Raw genomic sequence first — 18,690 nt, forward strand, 5'->3', positions numbered from 1 at the left:
TAGACCAAGCGTGTCCACGTCTGCGTTTTGACACCGCGAGGCAGGCAGTCAGCAGTGTAAATACATCGGCTCTTCCCCCGGGATAGTTGCATAGTCTTGACCCATCCAACTTTAGGTGTATCCTTGAGCATTCCTAAAACGGAAGATAAGCGAGGGGGTCTCTTTATCTCCTGGCACATGGGCCTCTTAGGCTTTTTTGTACATTTCTGCTAACGGGACAGATGGTCGGTCCAGCCCCCGATAGGTGTTTCTCTAAATAACATGGTGATGTATCAGTGCCCGCATGTGACCATCGTGGCGATTATAAAGCGCACTGTTGTCTCGCTTCACCATATTCCCATAACTAGTTTCCTACATAGAGAAAGCAGGTAGTGTGCAACAAGAATGGCTCAGATAACCATCGTTGGGGCCGGGTATGTGAATTCTCTCTTTGTTCATATATCCATGGCTCACTGACGACGATGTTTTTCACTCGCAGGATTATTGGTATGGCAACTGCCTCCATCCTCTCACGAAACCATAAAGTCACAATAGTTGCGAAAAACCTCCCCGGTGACGAGCCTACAATTGAGTGGACCAGCCCATGGGCCGGTGTCAGCTTTATCGCTGGAGGTTGCGCTTCTGCTCACGAAGCCAAAATGCAACTCGATGCATTTGCTGAGCTGTGGCGCTGGAGTATTGCTTACCCAGACTCGAGCATTAAACAGATTACCATTGACGACTTTCACGACGACAAAACAGAGGAGGATATTTGGTGGAAGGACTACATGCCGGAGGTATGTTCAGCGAAATTATCTGGCGATAAAGCAAGTCCATGGACTGAGCAACCACTTGCAGTTCCGCTTCCTTCCACCAGAGACCTTTCCCCAAGGCGCAAAGATTGGAACTTCCTGTGGGTCAAGCAACAATTGAGCGAAATGGACTGAACTAATATGAGCATCAGACAAATCTCTCATTCTCCGGCCTGACATCTTCCTCCCTTGGTTCAGGAACAAGCTAGAAAAGTCGGGGGTACATTTTAAACGGATGGAACTCAAGTCTTTGTCAGACGCCCGTGGACTCGGTCATGATATCTTGATTAATGCAACTGGATTTGGGTCAGTCACGCTGCAGGATGTTCAGGATCAAGATCTCGAGATGGTCCGAGGCCAGACTGTCGTTGTGAAGAGCAGCTACAATAAACTGTTCATGCATGATACGGGCGAAACATACACCTATGCCATCCCACGCTTAGACGGGACGGTAGTGTTAGGTGGCACAAGGCAAAGGGATTCAGTGTAAGACCCGCTCATCTGATTCTTCCCCTTGTGTCGTTCATCGCTACTCACATATATACCACAGCTCTCCTAACGTGGACTGGGACCTTGTCCGGGATGTAAGCATACATTGGGCTCCTTTCCAGATAAATAATATTGACTTGAAATTCAGATTTTCAAAAGGATCAATCAGCATTTGCCGCAACACTTCTCAGCAAACCCGATGGACAATAATATAATTGGACATAATGTGGGTCTTCGCCCGTCCCGAAAGTCTGGTGTCCGCATTGAAAAGGAGCTGCGCGACGGCCAAAAGATAGTTCATGCATACGGTACGTTCCTCACGGTCATGTGTGAGTTATCATAGCGCTGAGGATATCTGACATATCATTCTTCAGGTGTTGCGGGAGGTGGTTACATATTCAGCTTTGGAATTGCACGCGCAGTCAGGGATCTCGTGGAGGAATTCCTGTTTCCTTCCCCGGAAGCTAAGCTGTAAGGTGACGCCTTCGATCATTTCGAAGGTATGTGGAGCAAATGCCCATGTAAATATTCAACTGAGGTGGTGGTGTTTTATTTTGAGCAATGAAGCGAGCAGAGAACTGTATATGGTTTACCCATTGGTGTGTCATGCAAAGACTTATTACCCGCCGCCTCTTATTCCTACTATCATAGAGGCTAAGTCAACCCTCGATGGGCGTGTAAAGCGTGTAGTGCTATGGGAACATGTACAAGGGCTACTTGAATAGCAGTGAACATTACATATTAAGGCGTATGGTGAAATTGAATGGTGATCAAATGTGATGATTGTATTACTGCATCTAGCAGACCTTGAAGGATAGACCAACATTTCGATTTCGTTTTCATCCCGAGCCAGCTCGCAGTTTAAGAACCAAAATCCGTAACTCCTCATTCTTCTGTAAACACTCAACTCACAACTTCTGCTGTCGTTCCTTTGCTAATTTTAAAATAGCATCGCTCACAGTCAAGTCAGTAAGACTTACACCAACACTTTTGTAAATGACGAGTCCCTCGGCAATAAAATGGTCTGTCTTTTCGACGGCCATGTCTCTCGTAGACTGAGGGGACAACTTTCCACTCCTCAACGCAAGAATCTCACCCAGCTCAATGACGTCCTTTGCATTGGTACGACTCTTGACAAGCTCTCCGGAATTCGTGAGGGCAAAGTCTCGATCATCGACAAGGATCGCACCATCATCCTTGCCAGTGAGGAAGTTATACCCTGCATTGGGAGCGACGGCAAGATTCAATAGTTCAGGGTCCAATTCGATCATGTCAGCCTGCCAAGAGCCAATCGCAGAGATCAATGGCTGTCGACTGCCTCTGTTGGCGACATAGCTTGCCGGGAAAAGGGGTTTCTTAGATGGTGTCGTGCAGAATATACAATCGACGTTGCGCAAGCGAAGCTCCATCGTCTGCTGGAAGTCGGGAGAATTGTTATCGATAAATTGAAAGGAGCAATTGGCGTTCCAGCGCGCGGAGTTCTCTGCAGAGACCGTAGCAATCAACTGCTGGGCTTGGTCTCTCATCGGACTGACATAGGTGATGCTCTTCACTTCCTCGCCCCTTAGCATGAGGATCAGTCGAGTATGCCACAAGGCCTGCATGCCACTACCGAAGATAATAATGTCGCCAACATGTTTCCTCCATGAGAAGGGAACCATTACATTCATCGAGGTGCGGTAGCCGGTCACTTCTTCGGAGCTAAGGAGCCCCTTCGGATAGCCCTTTCCGTCAACCAAAACAATGACGCCGTGTAGAGGGTCCTTCTTTCCATCTGGTCTAGTAGGAGGTTCGACAGTTATTTTGGTACCAATACCCGTGTCAGATGTGAAGGGTCTGAAGAGGGTGTTTTGCCCGTTGGGACGATTGGCAACGCTCGGCATAGGTTGGAATTGACGTTCACCGTTGACCGAGAAGTCTTCAAACGTTCGCTCCACCACTTGCCGAAACCCAACTGTTTCTGCTTTCGAGAGATTGATCAACATGCCATGGACCGTGGAGTTATCCAGGATTCGAATCTCGGACATTTCAGACATTCTGTAGTCTTCAGGGTTGGAAAAAATGGTGACGAAAAGCGCAGATTGTAAAATTATCTTAGAATAACTAGAGCTGGAGAAAGAGAGGAAATGCGAAGCAATTTAAGTGCTGGTTAGAAAGAGGACGGGGCGACTGAAGACCTTCGGGGTGCCGAGTAGATAGCCATGAGTGAAGCCATTGTCGACCGGTATGCGACCGGAAAGCCTCCCGACAGACATCCCAGAGGGCGGTAGAGTACACCGTACAGAGAGAATGAATCTGAAAGATGTAGAAGAGAGCCAGATTCCAGTGACATAAGAAGCCTGAGGTTTAAGTTAAGGAAATTCGGGTCCAAGTGGAGCCTCTCGCGTGTTGGCCAAAAAGGGTAAGTTTCCTTGCACTAGTTCGACGCATGGCCGGCAGCGAATTCCGTACGTTAATCTAGTAAGCATTCATACGGTAAACTTTGCTTTCCCGCCACGGGCAGGTTGCCGATCTGCCACACACGAACCCCCGTGAGGGGAAGACAGTCGGCTGTTCTTAACTTAACGAGTAACCTCACGTGCCATTTTGAAGGTGCTGCGATGAGTAGACGAGTTATGAATCGAACCTCTGTGCAAGCTAAACCACAAATAACATCCCTAGAATAGGGACTTAATTCGGAGGTCTTTATCCTATCAGAATTTATAGCCCCTTCAAGGTGTTCTAGCGGCCATTGTTGCTGTTTGGTATCTAACCACATCGCGATATGATAAGTGTCAGATAAGTTGTATTATTGCACACGTAAATGGATTGTAAAGTCTATATATAATACTATAGTACTTTTCTAAGCAATATTATTTATAGAAAAAGCTAAGAGTATCCATCAGTCCAAAGCAACGATATATAACTCGGGTTTATCTTATATTTTCTGTACTTAGAATAAATAAAAGTACTATATTAAGGAATATTAATAAAACTGATAATCAAAGTAGTATTACTCTAGAAAAAAGTAGAAATAAAGGTTAATCTTTATAGCTCTTTTTAGTACCTCTTATAATTATTAAATATCGAAGTTTTACAATTCTTTCGTACCCAAGGCTCTATCCAGGGAGTCTTTTAGGCTGGGTATTTTAATAACTATTAGCCAGATTGAGAACCTATTTCTTCTATCCTTACACTGTCTCATCACAAACATGGTTGGCCAGTGTGTGGTACGGCGATACTTGAGCGGCATCGGAACGAATCCCTCATGCGCTTGGAAAGATCCTAATATCTGCTAGATTATAAGGTTTGGCACCAAATACAACATCCAGGTTGATGAATGACACAACAGCCTGAGCAGCCTCGAGGGTAAAGGATAACGAAATAATGTGACAGTTAAGAGAGATTTCTAGACAGGCTTGTGGAACTATTCCCAATGGCCACAGTCTAATATCATCAGCGAGATATGACGGCAATGGGAAAGGGTTCTTGATTAGGAACTTGGAACTGAGGAGATAGAGCCGACCTGGCTGCACCAGACTTAATAAATTAGAGATATACCAGTAAGGCCTAGTGGTGTTGTACTGATATTGAGAGTTTTCCCGCTTCCTCGGTCCAATTCTCGGGAGACAACTAATTCTACTGCAGTATTCTATCTTAGGCGGGAAGGTTTAGATAACTAGCTCTATATATAATTGGTAATCCCTGACAGTCATATCCTTGTGGCTATCTATATAACCGCCCATGCGGAAGCTTGTTCGTAAAAATAAGATAGGTGGGAGTTTAGTGCCAAAGGCATAATAATAGTATTCGAGCTAATATAATATCCAAATCATGATATGGATCGCATCTTAAAATACTTCAACCACTCCACATAATCCCACTTCGAGCACTTCTGGCAAAAGTTATCTAATAGGGAATAGTCCAGACCGGACCTGAAAACATATCAGCATACATACCCAGAAGGAAGCCAAGATGCAACCACTACTCACATCATCCCACTTGTGACACTTCCGGCAAAAACCGTCTAATGGAAAATAGCCCAGACAGGACCTGAAAACATATCAGCATACATACCCATAAGGAAACCAATATCGAACCCCTACTTACCCTTTCCATTGTAAGTAACACTGGTACAATCATCACAATAAGCAACGTTGTAGTTCCAGCATCCCTCATCCGCAAAGATAGACATGCTGTTTAGGGGGTCCATGTCATGAGCCGTGAAGGTAAATCCATTACCGGTTACTGGGCCGATACAGGTGTTCTTGTTGGCACTGCCAGTGTCGGTACAAGTCCCCCCATTACCACATATTTGGACATATCCAGCTGACGCGGTAGCGACGAAGACGGAGAGAACAAGACTCTTAAATTGCATCTTGAAGGTAGATATGGTTCCTTGGGAGGTGAGAAATTGATAAGATTGATAAGTGATGTTCCTAGATATCTGTGTTTAGGAGGGGGATGGTTGCTGCCTTTTATATTCGGGGGATAGGGAACAAGTACGTCGTAGAATATGCCGATGCTAGGTGTCTCACCTTCGAGTCTGCCTTGAACATCTGAATTCCAAATCAAGTGCATCGGGCTTTACCTCGGGGTTCATGGCAATGTGCATACAAAGCACACGCGAGATGTTCCAAGCGAATACCGCATTCTCTATGAACAAGGACGTCGATGTTGGGGGCCAGATGTACAGTGAAGTTTCCTAGGTTGGTTATGCCGAGCCTCCATGATGCAAGTCGTCGGCACTCCAGCTGTGCCGAGAAACATTGCTCCTACCATATGCACTACACTCATCTGCTGGTTAGTGCGTAGTATCCTTCCCAGTTGGGGGCTGAAATCAAGTTGTGGAGAAGGGAGCCTGAAGGGGTAAAAGAAGACCTGAATAGTCCTCTTACCAACCTTGGCGCCATGGCCTAAATCCTGATCAGATAAGTGAAGAATCTAGATTCCTACTGACGGAATCTACGGAATCTAAACCGGAGTAGGTTAGCTCTATAGGGCATCAGTAGATCATTCCTTTTTTGGTTATTGAATACCTGCCGGTTTTGTCCTAGTGATGCCCATCTTTACTGTATTAGGGCAATGTGAGGCTGGCAGTGCTACTTGAGGATACCTTTCCGGCATATGTTTATTCAGACTCGCTGTAGGTCGCTCCGGCTAGTAGAGGGTACCTTGGAATAAAGCAATATGTTCACATATGCGGAATACAGACCACTGGGTCGAATGATTAACGGGTGAATATGTAACAGTGAGACAACAACAGACATATACTCTATGATGGAGCCGACATAAGGACTGCTTTATAAAGCGCGACAGAAATAAGCAAGAAAGTCATATCTATCAGGGTTGCCCTTAACTAATCTGCTCTATCCCTTCACCAAGCCTCCATATATATGATGTTTTCGCATACTTTGAAGGTCTTATGCCGTTAACTATTATCTCCATTTTTAAATGGTAGAGGACTTGTTGATCTCAGGATGCCGGTAATAATAACAAGCTTTCTTGGCCTGTTTCTGTGACTCTCTGTCGTTAGATGCTGGGCATTCGCCCCTTATATCTCTTGCTGGGCTGTTATCAGTTGCTTGTTATATGGGTCTTGGGGCGTGGCATATGCACTCCTGGCGTTCGGTCTTTTGGCGTCTGTTCATACTGGCAGTCATCACTACAGGGGCTTGTGTAGAATCACCGCATACTGGAGTACTGCGGCTTCAAAAATCTAGAACAGTGTCGGCTCAGTGACGTCAACGTTATCTGCAATTCCCTCGGATCTGCAAGGCCCAGATTTTTGTTCAAGGCTGGTTCGGGTATAGTATCCAGATCATTCTATACTGAAGAGAGCAACACAGGCTTCAGAATATATTTGTAATTACTATGAGTTTTCATTTATCCATATACATCATTGGGCATTATCTAATATCTAATTAGCAAACCCCAGGTAGACCATTGAGCTCAGTGATCATCATCGTTGACATAACATGCCATTGCTGTAACCTAACTACCATTTGCTGAACTGCTTACATGACAAATAAGTTTAACATAAAACATCTCATTGACTGACTAGTATCTAGCCCTTCTCAAGAATCGATTTCATTCAACTAAATTTCGTAGGGCCTAGCATATCAAGGCTTACTAGATAAGTACTTATCTTATAGGAAAGCTCAGCAGTGACATGGTACACTTTTGTGGAAGTAATCCTGGTCTAAGAAATCTCAAATTGCCGTCCGTTGTACTCGTTGTGCATGTACCATCTTTACGAATGTAATAAATTAAACTATGGATGCTGCCTCGTAGAAGCTAAACAGCACCCCGCAAGCACCCAAAGAGAAGAGGATTCTTCGCCACTCCTTATATCGGCTGGGATTCGATGTGTCTGGACTAATACACACCAATGTTGACCCTAATCTCAGCCGTGTCATCGCGTGACTGCATCTCTGCGGAAGGCCTTGCGCATATGAGAGTGTTGACGCGTGCCTATTTAGGCCTAGCGCTGTTGTCCTTCCCGAGCGATTATCTTCCCACTGTCATGATAGATTCAAGCAACACAATCAATCTAATCAAGGAATTCAGCCTACATGACCATTGGATAGATTGTGTATTAGAAACCAAAGTCAATGGGGTGTGTCTGTGGGACAGGTGCTTGAGGTTAGACGAGAGCAAGAAGATAACTATTATATATCTCAAAGCTATAAACATGCCTTTTCGAGGAGGCTTCACCAATTTATATGCTATAGCACCAGAAACCACCAGCCTTGTATTCACTGCTTTCATGTAATATATCTAATCAATACGTTCAATAAACGCATGGTTCGGGAAGTTCGGAGTCTTGATTAGGTACATCCCAGAAGTGCCGGGTGTTGGGATAACTTCATGACAGATGTTGACATGATTCCAGAAAAGACCTTTGTACTCACGGTTCTCCTGTCTCTCACGCAGGATCTGAACAATCGATCCAGGTGGGCAGTGTCGGTCAACATACCAATGACCCTTGACGAACATATTACAGTTGACCCGCCACCTAGCGGTGTTGCCAGACGATGTGGTCGTTGTGAATTCCCTTCCACCGTATTGGGGGCAGATGTTATATTGTGGAGTAGGACCGACGTCCGCCAACCGTGTTGCGACATCGCTACCGTCATGCGAGGCGGTCCCTCCAGCATTTGTCTCCTTGAGTGCGTCAAGTGCTGTCTGAAGCTCTGCTTTCTCAGCCTCAAGCTTCGCTTTCGTCACCCCCCATTCCTTGGCCTGGTTGGACTTCTCAACTTCACACTTGTTTTCCATATCATTAGTGATATCGGCCTTCGTCTTCTCCAATTGAGTCTTTAATGCTGAGACAGCACCGGAGGTCTCAACCTTGCACTTGTCCGCCATCCTCTTTTCACATCCAGCTTTCTCTCTCTGACCGATTGTAGCCTTCTCTGCTTCACACTGAGCTTTTGATTTCTCAGCTGTACGCGCAGCCTCGGCGATCCTCCTGTCACACTCAGTCTCTTGGGCCTGACCGAGGGTAGCCTTCTCCTGCTCGCATTGAGCCTTCAAGGCATCGGCAGCGGCGGCAGTGTCGCCATTGCACTTCTCAGCCATCTTCTTTTCGCATTCTACTCTCCCGGTTTGAGTGAGCGTAGCCTTATCTTCTTCACATCGGGCTGCGGCCTCCTTTTCGCATTGAGCCTTAGCTGCCTCCACGGGCTTTCCACAGCCGCCCTCCGGCGCAGGCTCATCCACTGTGCCGCCCGTTTTTTCCATCAACAAGAAGTTGTTACCTGAGGCAGTGCTATAACCCTGAGTAGTCACTAAAAAGCACTGGCCTCGGGGAGTCCATGATGTTGCCAAGCAATCAGTGTCGGCAGCACAGTGCTTCGCGCATCCACGAGCATCCACACCTTTGATTGGTGTTTTATTGGTTCCAGTGGCCCAGCGTCCACAGGAATAGTTGAACTCGACCCCATTGACAGATCCTTTGCCGGATGTGCTTCCCCCAGAGCAGCAGGTATCATAGGTTGTTCTGTAGTTGGTGCTAGACAAGGAGAGACACCCAGTTCCACTTGCAGAGCCCAAGGGGGCCTGAGTAGCCCATGTTGCACTCGCAGAGAGGAAGATAGAAAGCAAAGGTGGACTAAAAATCATGATTCTCGTCCTCTTCACAAAACAAGGTGGGAGAGGCTAAACCGGAAGAGAAGGAATATGCAGCTATGTATCGTGGGTGTTGGGCGAATACCCTAGTGGAAATGGTTCCGAAAATATACGCCGATGGCTGTTCGGTTCCAATATCGAATAACCACGCTGCACATCGATCATAGGATGTTATGGACTGACCTATAGCACACACCTTGCTAGATTAGTAGTAGCTGCGCAATGGTTCGCACAGTAGTGGGACTAGAGGCAAATGTTTCGGAGCTGCGCATGGGTGTGTGCGTGTGATAGGTACATTCAAGACTCGGATCTGCGCCTCTGCGATGATCTGCACCCCTCTGGAATGCAAGCTACTACTCCGTACGTTGTCGGCTTTTCAGCTGCCCCACAGTGCGCCTGCCGGAGTAAATTAGAAGGGTGAGGAGCATCAGACAGCTCTGGGCCCTTTCTCAATTCCTGGTCACTAAACCCATATTTGAGTGTGCTTACCGGCCTTTCCCTCTAACGCTGCCTGTAACATCACTCAGCCTTCCAATAGCAGAACTGAAGATGGGAATATGCCCGGATAGCCTAGTCGGCGTAACAGGATTGAGGAAAGGTTTGTTCCGTGTGGAATTAGAAAAGCTGATCTTCATTTCGCATGGGCTGCCACGGTCATGGATAGAGCCCGACCTTCCCAGCTCATATCATGCAGATTATGTAAAAGATGATCGTCAATCAACCTACTTAGACTCTCGGAGTGCTTCGAAGTTGTTCAAATTGATTTTCGTGGGTTCTACCAGAGCCACCAACGCGTAGAGGAAGGTGACCGCCAGTGTCAAGAACGCCAGAGATCTTCACGCGAATTGAATAAGGTTCAACTAGCCTACAGCTTCGAGCTATTAGTGTTTGCGAGCTGAGTCGCTGGTGGAAAAGAAGCCCCGAGAGAAGGGTACCTCCGACCTTTCCGCTGTCAGTGACGGACGGTGCATAACCATCCAGCGCCTTCTTGAAGCATTAGCTCCGGCCTGCTCACTCTTCAGCTTTCTTCTTTTGGGCTACTGTGATCCACATACTCCATAGGGAACAAATCACGCAGGCTACTAGTTACCGAAGCGAGTTCAGCTACCCCACAGGGGAGTGGAGCCATCCGAGCGATCTCAGCCCGCCACGAGATTCCCGGGGAACGGGATGAAGTTCAATTCAACTTGCCGTGGGGTAAAATCTCTGAAACCTCTAGTATTCATTTGTTGGGAGAATTATACGGGCATTTGACTGAATGGAGATCTGATATATCTATCTACCCTGTACAAGAAGGGCAATCACTAAAGAAAACCTTAAAGGAGACCATCCATCAAAGGTGGATCTAGTGATCGGGGTAGTAATAAGGCATTAGGGTCAATGCACCTAGTTAATCTGCAAATCAATGCTGTTTATAGAATCTTGACAAATACACTATCCTATTAAATCTCTTGCGTCACTTTAAAGTGCCATCTACACCAAAATCTGCCGCACCACTATGGTCTATTCCAGGATCTACTGAGATCTAAGCCTAGTGAATTGAAGTTCAGTTCGCCACACGACCCCTTTTGCCTTTACCTTGCAATGATAGTCGCTTTTTAAGTTCCCGGCTACGACGCAAAGTGGGACCTAATACATTTTGTGGGTCTTAGAATAGGCCGCTGCCATCCTAAACAGAGCCAGGTTGAATCTCATCTCTTGAGCTGCAAAGCACACAGCAGTGGAAATTGCGGATATAAATGGGAGTACCGCCCTCTGCTTGCTTTCTTTATTGCGGATTGTTATTGATTTGTTCTTCATAGTGGTCATCATGGTCAAAGCAACCGGGCTGTTCGCCCTCCTCGTCGGCATCTCTGCATACCATGTAGAGGCCCGAAGCTCCCCCCGTGGTAAAGCCAAGTATACCTTGGATGATATTCATCCACTGACAGACCCGAGCACCGGCCTTGTTAAGTGTTGCCCCGAGGGAACCGAATTCGACGGCAAGGCTTGTGTCCTTGGTGTCCCTACCTGTCCTGAGGACTTTATTCGCAAGGACAACAAATGTGTCTCAAAGTTCAAGCCGATCTGCCCCAATGGAAGCGAATATGACGGCAACCTTTGTGTCTCTGATGGTCTCCCAACTTGCCCGCCCCCTACCACGCTGAAGGGTACATCGTGTGTAGCCGGAGCACCAACCTGCCCTTCGGGCCTTGAGTACAACGGCAAAGTATGTCTATCGAAGCAATTGCCGGCATGCCCTACAAACTACACCTTCAATGGCAAGACCTGTGTCAGTGTCAAGAAGCCCCAATGTCCCGAGGGCTTGAAGCTTGGCGATGGGAAGTGTATCAGTGTCGGCTCCCCGGTCTGCCCCGCTGGCACAGAGTATAATGAGAAACTTGGAGTCTGCGCTTCGGTTGTTACTCCTGTGTGCGAAGAAGGGAGCCAGGTCAAGAACGGCGAGTGCGTATCTGATACTCCACCATCATGTCCCGAGGGCAGCACCTTCAACCCTAGCACGGTAAAGTGTACCTCGACCGACAAGCCTAGCTGCCCTCCGGGATCCGAACTGGACCTACACTCTCAAAACTGTGTACTGAACGAGGCGGCCGAATGTCCTCCCGGTAACCTCCTCTCCACTGATCTTGCTTCCGGTGTTGCCCGCTGCTGTCCTAATGGTATGGCTTGGAATGGTGACGTCTGTCTCTTTGAAACAGATACGAGTGGCAAATGCCCCCCAGGCCTCACCCAGGTGGGCAAGTACTGCCAAAAGCAGGCTACCAAGATTCCCCAATGTCCTCCTGGCGCGAAGCTGGATGGCAGCCGCTGTATTCTAACTGAACTCCCCGAATGCCCTCCTGGTCACATCCTGGAAGGATCCACTTGCTCTATGATGGAGAAGCCTGAATGTCCTCCTGGTTTAACACTGTCTGGGGAGAACTGCATTTCTACCGTTGAGATTAACTGTCCGCCCGGAACCAGGTTCGAGAAGGGTGTTTGCACTAGCGTCTCTCAACCCTCTTGTGAGGATGGATTCGTTTTTGACGGAACTAGCTGCGTCTCTACCACTCACACCCCCGTTTGTGCGGAGGAGGGCCACACCTTGGACGGCGAGGAATGTCTTATTCCGCAGATCCCCACCTGCCCTGAAGATACCACATTCGATGGTACCCGTTGTGTTTCCACCAGTACTCCTTCCTGCCCACCCGGCTCCGTCCACAATGGCAAGGGCGACTGTCTTACAAGCTCCGTGCCTCAATGCCCTCCTGGGTCTACTTTGCTTGAAGGTGGCTGCGTAGTTGGCGTTCCTACCTGCCCCAAGGGAACAGTCTGGGACTCGAAGCAGTGCATCAGCCCCAAGGATCCCGAATGCCCACCAGACCACAAGTGGAGCAACGGAAAATGTCTCAACCTTGCGACCGTGGAATGTGAACCCGGCTACGCCTTGGTAAACGGCGAATGTGTCTCCGACAGTAAGCCAGAGTGTGGCCCAGGAACCACTTTCAACGGTCAGGAATGTGTTGGTGAAGTACCCAAATGTCCTGAAGGGCTTATCTTTGACGGAGAGGAGTGTGCCCATCCCGAGGAACCTGCTTGCCCCATTGGAATGAAGTTCAACGGCAAGAAGTGTGTAGCGGAGAAGCCGCCAGCGTGCCAACCTGGCACCATCTTCGACAAGAAGACGAAGGAGTGTGTGGCTGTTGAGCCACCTCAGTGCCCCCCTGGTCAGGTCTTCAATGGCAAGAACTGTGCCCTGGCATCTGGTGACTGTATGAGCTTCGAGTACTGTCCCGTTATGGGCGGTCTTTCCTCGGGCGGTCTTGCTACAGGTGGCCCTTCCACCGGCGATTCAGAATGCCCGGAAGGTACTGTGTATGATAAGTATACCGGCATGTGTGCAGATTGGTGAACTTGGATGTGAGCCTTCTGATTTGTATATGAGATGGGAGTAGTGCTAGCTAGAGCAAAGGCTCTTCTGTATTCATGAATATTTTTTTTAGCGTGCAGCATTGATCCTCAATCGATCCTCACCACTATGCTATGTCTACTGGCGTATAGTATTATGAACCTGTTTCTATTCTAAGAGTATATGTAATGTCAACAGTATATTACTGGTATTATTCGCGGGTTCAGCGGGGAAGCTGTGCCACTCTAGTTAGAATTAAGAGGAGTCCAAGTAGAATTCTTTTAAAAGAAATACGGCTACAGAAATTCTGTCCTCCATAAGATACGGCGGGGCTGTCGCAAGCAGCCCACATGTATGGGGTACAGATGAATTCGGCAACGGCAATACAGCTTAAAATAGCAAGCAAGGAGGCTTTGTTCACTTTTGCCTGAGAGTATGCGGCAGATATCCAGCGAGGAATAATGCTATTAGCTGCGTAGAGTCGGGTTGAGAGCACGCACATTGCAACTAGGAAACATTAGTTAGCGGCCCTGAAACTTAGTAGGTAGAGACTTATACAGTATCGAGCACTGGTATTCAGGGTAGCACAGCTGAGGACGAGCACGAAGACTGCAACCGCTTTGGCAACTGTGATGTGCCTGCAGTGAAGTCAGCATTTGAAGGGCTTACCAGGCGGCGATTCAAGGTATTCCCGATGCATTCGCCATTCCAAGTCCTCGTCCCCGCTGTTACAAAATATCGAAAGATGTTCCCCTGGGACCCGTCAGCGATAGATAGTGTGGTTGTCTATGGTGGGCTGGGTGTTATGAGCCCTTCACATCATATCCCATGTTGGCCAGATTATTCGGTTCGACGCACGACCAACTGCCAATGGTATTTTGGTCGAGCAGCTAAATGCCTCGACATCCCACGCTAGAGACACTAGACCACGCGCCGTACAGCACGCCCTTCTGTATTGCCAAGTCACATGTACTGGACCTTGGTGATCCGCTCCTGATAAATGGTCGAGTTCGTGCAAGTCCTCGACGACCCAGAAACATTATTGGGTAATGTTGTTCTGCGCCTGAAAGACGAAACAATCTACCACGTTTCTCCGTCATTTGATTCGCAGTCAGGGTACCGCTGTCATCGGGGCTATGTTCAAGCTATGGAACGGAAATATCAGAGTATCATTGCACGTTTTGAGATTGATGACGAAGGGGTAGACCTGTAAGGCGCAGTGAATCGTATTCGCGTGTCAAAGAATGTAAGGCAAATATACAAGGAGGTCATGATGGCTAACTCAGTTGCGGTGCGGAATTTTGTATGAGTTCAGAATTTGCTCCGTCAAGAGGCAGATTATATGTCCATAGGTCTGACAATACTAACCCTATTATGAATCGAGGGTGATCAATACAAGAAAGAAAGCTGGATAAGAGAACAGAACTGTAAGATTCCAGGGTCACTCTAATTTTAACATTCTTATTAATGGGAGTGCTCAGTGGCAGGACATTAGGAGACAGCTGAAGCCCAGTGTGCCAGGTGGAGAGGAGGGGGAGGGGCAATGCATTTGTGGTGGTGATTTTCGTGCAGGTAAAAAGCCGGCTGTTCTGCGAGACGCAACTGTTTCCGAGGTTATATGGTGTTGAGATGCCTACTCCGGTCTCTGGGTGCGGAGACTCATAGCGGCTACTTCGCAACAACACTTCTCCTCTGGGAACTGTGACCAACTACGAGGGACGGTTTTGGCTGGTTCTGCCAAAACATCGACCATGTAGGAAATCACGGAGTCGAGAGATCCAGTAAGCGTTGTACCAAATAGAAATTCTGAATTTATCTCATATCCGAACACTCCTATATATAGCGTGGTCTACGCACTCATCTATAAGATCCCACAGCGATCCGCAGACTAGTTCGCGTGGCCTACCAAAATCCTCTTATAGTTTGTTTCAAATTGCCCTGTATACGTGATGTGAAGGAATGTCGTGGCCGGAGATACACGTAAACGTTCCATATTCCCCAACATGGAATGTGCAGGATGTTCAATACGGATTTACTACGGAGTCACGGCTATATACAGTGGCTAGTATGATAGCAGGTTTCATACTGCAGGATGGGCGTGTTACGTTTGCGACGTAGGGGACGTCCTTGACGTCCTAGCAGTGTGCTTGGGCTGCCAGAACTGGGTTCCATGGTCCGGACGCGCGTTTTATGGTTCCTGGGCAGCATTAAACGATGGGAAACAGAGCAAATGAGAGGAGTAGGAGTGGCGGTCAAAACTTGGCATGTTTGATACCTGCTGTTATTGGGTACTCGCATTCCTTCCTAATGAAGGTTGTTCTCCCCTACTGCTCAAGCTTCGCAAGTAGTTGGAACTGTATCCATAGGCCATCATGTTAAGCGTGGTGATAGACTGGAGCCACCTACTGCTTTTGTGGGTGCCAAAGCAAATTATCGAGGAGATACAATAACTTGGTTTTGCTGAACAGGATCGTATGGAGCCAACGGGGATGTGCTAGTACTTGACGAATAGTAATTCCCCCTAAGATACCAGATGCTCTGTGCATGAACTCTAAGGGTCCCAGACCCTACCCCGCATCTCCGTGATAGTTAAATGCCGGACCCTACTGTGGAGCAACCTAAATGCTCGGCACTGCCAATCATCACTTGTTCGTGTATTTCTATACTAGGGTGCTAGATATTCTGTGCGGGGTTCCCCGTATCAGGATCGTCAGGAAAGCCTAGCCCTGATCTATGTATGGATTGGCTCCAAAAGACTCGCGGTAGGCAGCTCCACCATTGCGGCTATCTACCCCGTGGGGTAAATGGAGTGAAATCTAACTAGGAGGGGTTACGGAGTAGGCTCTTCGTTTATGGTAGCTGCTATATGTCCTAGACTGAGTGGCAATGAGGAGGTATAGCCGCTGGGCCGAGGGTAGCTATGCAGGTCTTCAATACTATGGGGGGGTGGCAAGACTACTTGAATCGCTGATCAGCTGGGAAGGGAAAAAAGAAACTAAGACTTGTAGATTCTTTTCTTTTGACATAAACTCACGAAAGGCTCCTGCATATACTCTGCTAGAATGAAGAACAAAGACAGCTCAGCAGAAGAGATTGAGGATGCCGGTTCCCATCCACTTAAGGACATAGGTTTGATGAATGACGGAGACGTTGATAGTGTTCCACAGTGGGCTAAGGAGGAGGAAAAAAAGCTTGTGTAAGTATGCCACTCACTGTTCCTGTTCATAGATGGACTAACAACTGCTTAGGCGAACAATTGACTGGCGCGTGTTTCCAATGCTCTGCACCATCTTCGGACTTTCACTATTAGACCGAACAAACATATCCTCCGCTTACATTGCCGGCCTCGGAGCGGATATTCAGCTTTCTCAAGGGTGGGTTATACGGATGGACCACAGCATTGTTTGACCCTAATGTTTACAGATCACGATACAACATCGCTCTACTTGTCTTTTTCATTGGTAGGCACAACACGTCCTCGTGGGGTGCCAGATACATCTAACCAATTTCAGGATATGGCTTATTCGAAATCCCATCGAATCTCGTCATCCGCCGTATCGGTGCCAGGGTGTGGCTGAGTTTCCTGATTATATCATGGGGCGCTTGCGTCCTGGGGATGGGCTTTGTTCATAGCTGGAAGACCTTAACCCTGTGTCGTGCGTTGCTAGGGATCTTCGAGGCTGGACGTATGATTCTATTCCCAATGATATCACCTACATACATTAACATGTGGGCAGTCTTCCCCGGTGCAGTCTTCATCATCGGATCCTGGTACCGGCAGTATGAGACGGCCACGAGGGTCTCACTGTTCTATATGGCCGCGCTAATTGCATCTGGATTCGGGCCGATCCTGGCCTACGTGTTCTCCTTGATTCGAGTTGGCGATGGAATATACACACAGGGCTGGCGGTGGATATTTATCATCGAGGGAATTGCGACCATTGTGGCCGGGATTGCCGCCGCGTTTTTTCTCGTGGAGTGTATGCTCTGTTTACCTTACACTATTGAGCCCTGTGAGAATCAAGGCTGACCTTATAAAGTTCCCGATAAAGCAAGCTGGTTGACGCCCCGACAGAAACAGATTGCGATCGCTCGACTATCCGTCGATAAGTTGGAGAAAGAGTACAAACACCCCAGCTTTAAGGAGGCGATGGTGATGATCTGGGATTGGAAGATTATCGTTTTGTAACACACTCCCACCCCTAACTCCCACTCCTTGTCGTTATATACTCATTTGATCTCATGGATATAGTTCAATCCAGTACTTCATCGCTGCGTCAAGTGTTTACTCCATTGCCTACTTCAAAACCATCATTCTCCGAGAAGGAATGGGCTTCAGCTACGCCCTATCTCAAATACTCTCGTCACCGCCATATGTATTCGCCGTAATAATGTCCCTGGTTATGGCCTGGCTGTCAGATAAGTATAAAATTCGCTGGGCTATCCTGGTGGCCCAATCGCTTTCCGCGGTTGTTGGGCTCCTCATCACGCTCTACAGCGGACCACCAGGTGTTCGTTACTTCGGCCTATTCATCGCCGTGTTCGGAACACAGGCGAATATACCAGGGACGCTATCATATGGGCAAAGCCAGATTCCAACTGTGGAGAAACGCGGTGTTATCGCGGCCGCGATGATATCTGTAGGTGCTGCAGGGGGGATTGCGGGGTCCACTATTTTTAGGACGCAGGATGCGCCGGTGAGTGTCCTCATAGCGCTTTATTATTCTTTTCCTCCACGTTGGCACTAATCTTGGTTCTGCAGAGATATCTCCCTGGCATGTGGGCCACGATTGCGATGCAAATGCTATATACCGTTGTCACATTGGTTTTTTCGTTTTACCTTAAGCGACAGAACCGCCTGGTGGACGAAGGGAAGCGAGGTGACCTGGAGGGCGTGTCAGGGTTTCGATACGCGCCTTGAGTTGGTTTTCGTAATATTATGAAGGTGTGAACAAGCCACAGCAGACGAAATACCTCTGATACTCTTTGGAAGCCTGGAAGACGCAGCGGCTATTGAGAATTTATCACAATGAACACATAATGGCTGGCATCCTGGAGGTCAAAATTGGTTCCATTTTATCGAAGTTTTGGTGACCTCTAGAATTAGGTTTCCACGCCGAAGTAACCCTCAGTCAGCGCCCCGTCGGCCATATTTCGTCTCGCTTTGGTTTTCTTTTTTTGAGTAGTTAGTTGAACCTGGTTCTCGTGTATTTAGTGTAGGGTAGCAGCTGGTCTTTTCCATCAGGCGTTAGTACTTTTGTGGTTGTAACCTCGATTACGTATGTGATTTCCGACATTCGCACTTGCAATAAAAGCTGAACTACGAAGAGGTCTCAGAGCAGTCACAAAATATAACCTGCGCGTTTTCCGCCCAGATTTGGGATGCTGGGTACTATTCCACTGTGTGTT

At 47.8% G+C, this 18,690-nt stretch overlaps 6 protein-coding genes across 6 annotated transcripts; 3 read left to right on the forward strand and 3 right to left on the reverse strand.

The window, feature by feature from the left end:
• Window positions 1-384: 384 nt before the first annotated feature.
• Window positions 385-1,755, forward strand: BDV27DRAFT_155402 (FAD-dependent oxidoreductase; the record flags this gene model as incomplete). Its single annotated transcript, XM_032072132.1, has 7 exons — window positions 385-413; window positions 479-776; window positions 838-892; window positions 944-1,277; window positions 1,342-1,375; window positions 1,429-1,588; window positions 1,655-1,755. The coding sequence occupies 7 exons, from the start codon at window positions 385-387 to the stop codon at window positions 1,753-1,755; spliced, it is 1,011 nt and encodes a 336-aa protein (XP_031930102.1).
• A 326-nt stretch (window positions 1,756-2,081) lies between these two features.
• BDV27DRAFT_170290 (uncharacterized protein) lies at window positions 2,082-3,307 on the reverse strand (the record flags this gene model as incomplete). The annotated part of the gene is made up of 1 exon (XM_032075261.1): window positions 2,082-3,307. The coding sequence occupies one exon, from the start codon at window positions 3,305-3,307 to the stop codon at window positions 2,189-2,191; it is 1,119 nt and encodes a 372-aa protein (XP_031930103.1). The 3' UTR covers window positions 2,082-2,188.
• A 1,979-nt stretch (window positions 3,308-5,286) lies between these two features.
• On the reverse strand, window positions 5,287-5,637 carry BDV27DRAFT_155404 (uncharacterized protein; the record flags this gene model as incomplete). The annotated part of the gene is made up of 2 exons (XM_032072133.1): window positions 5,287-5,312; window positions 5,370-5,637. The coding sequence occupies 2 exons, from the start codon at window positions 5,635-5,637 to the stop codon at window positions 5,287-5,289; spliced, it is 294 nt and encodes a 97-aa protein (XP_031930104.1).
• Window positions 5,638-8,039: 2,402 nt separating this feature from the next.
• Window positions 8,040-9,386, reverse strand: BDV27DRAFT_155405 (uncharacterized protein; the record flags this gene model as incomplete). The annotated part of the gene is made up of 1 exon (XM_032072134.1): window positions 8,040-9,386. One exon carries the CDS (start codon window positions 9,384-9,386, stop codon window positions 8,040-8,042), a length of 1,347 nt encoding a protein of 448 aa, XP_031930105.1.
• Window positions 9,387-11,202: 1,816 nt separating this feature from the next.
• On the forward strand, window positions 11,203-13,284 carry BDV27DRAFT_143168 (uncharacterized protein; the record flags this gene model as incomplete). Its single annotated transcript, XM_032070055.1, has 1 exon — window positions 11,203-13,284. One exon carries the CDS (start codon window positions 11,203-11,205, stop codon window positions 13,282-13,284), a length of 2,082 nt encoding a protein of 693 aa, XP_031930106.1.
• Window positions 13,285-16,201: 2,917 nt separating this feature from the next.
• Window positions 16,202-18,300, forward strand: BDV27DRAFT_170292 (major facilitator superfamily domain-containing protein; the record flags this gene model as incomplete). The annotated part of the gene is made up of 8 exons (XM_032075262.1): window positions 16,202-16,207; window positions 16,350-16,477; window positions 16,530-16,655; window positions 16,794-16,906; window positions 17,019-17,261; window positions 17,322-17,466; window positions 17,534-17,978; window positions 18,044-18,300. The coding sequence occupies 8 exons, from the start codon at window positions 16,202-16,204 to the stop codon at window positions 18,200-18,202; spliced, it is 1,365 nt and encodes a 454-aa protein (XP_031930107.1). The 3' UTR covers window positions 18,203-18,300.
• Between the last annotated feature and the right edge of the window lie 390 nt (window positions 18,301-18,690).

Source organism: Aspergillus caelatus, assembly GCF_009193585.1.
Source record: "Aspergillus caelatus strain CBS 763.97 unplaced genomic scaffold BDV27scaffold_42, whole genome shotgun sequence".
In the NCBI taxonomy this organism is placed as follows: Eukaryota; Fungi; Ascomycota; class Eurotiomycetes; order Eurotiales; family Aspergillaceae; genus Aspergillus; species Aspergillus caelatus.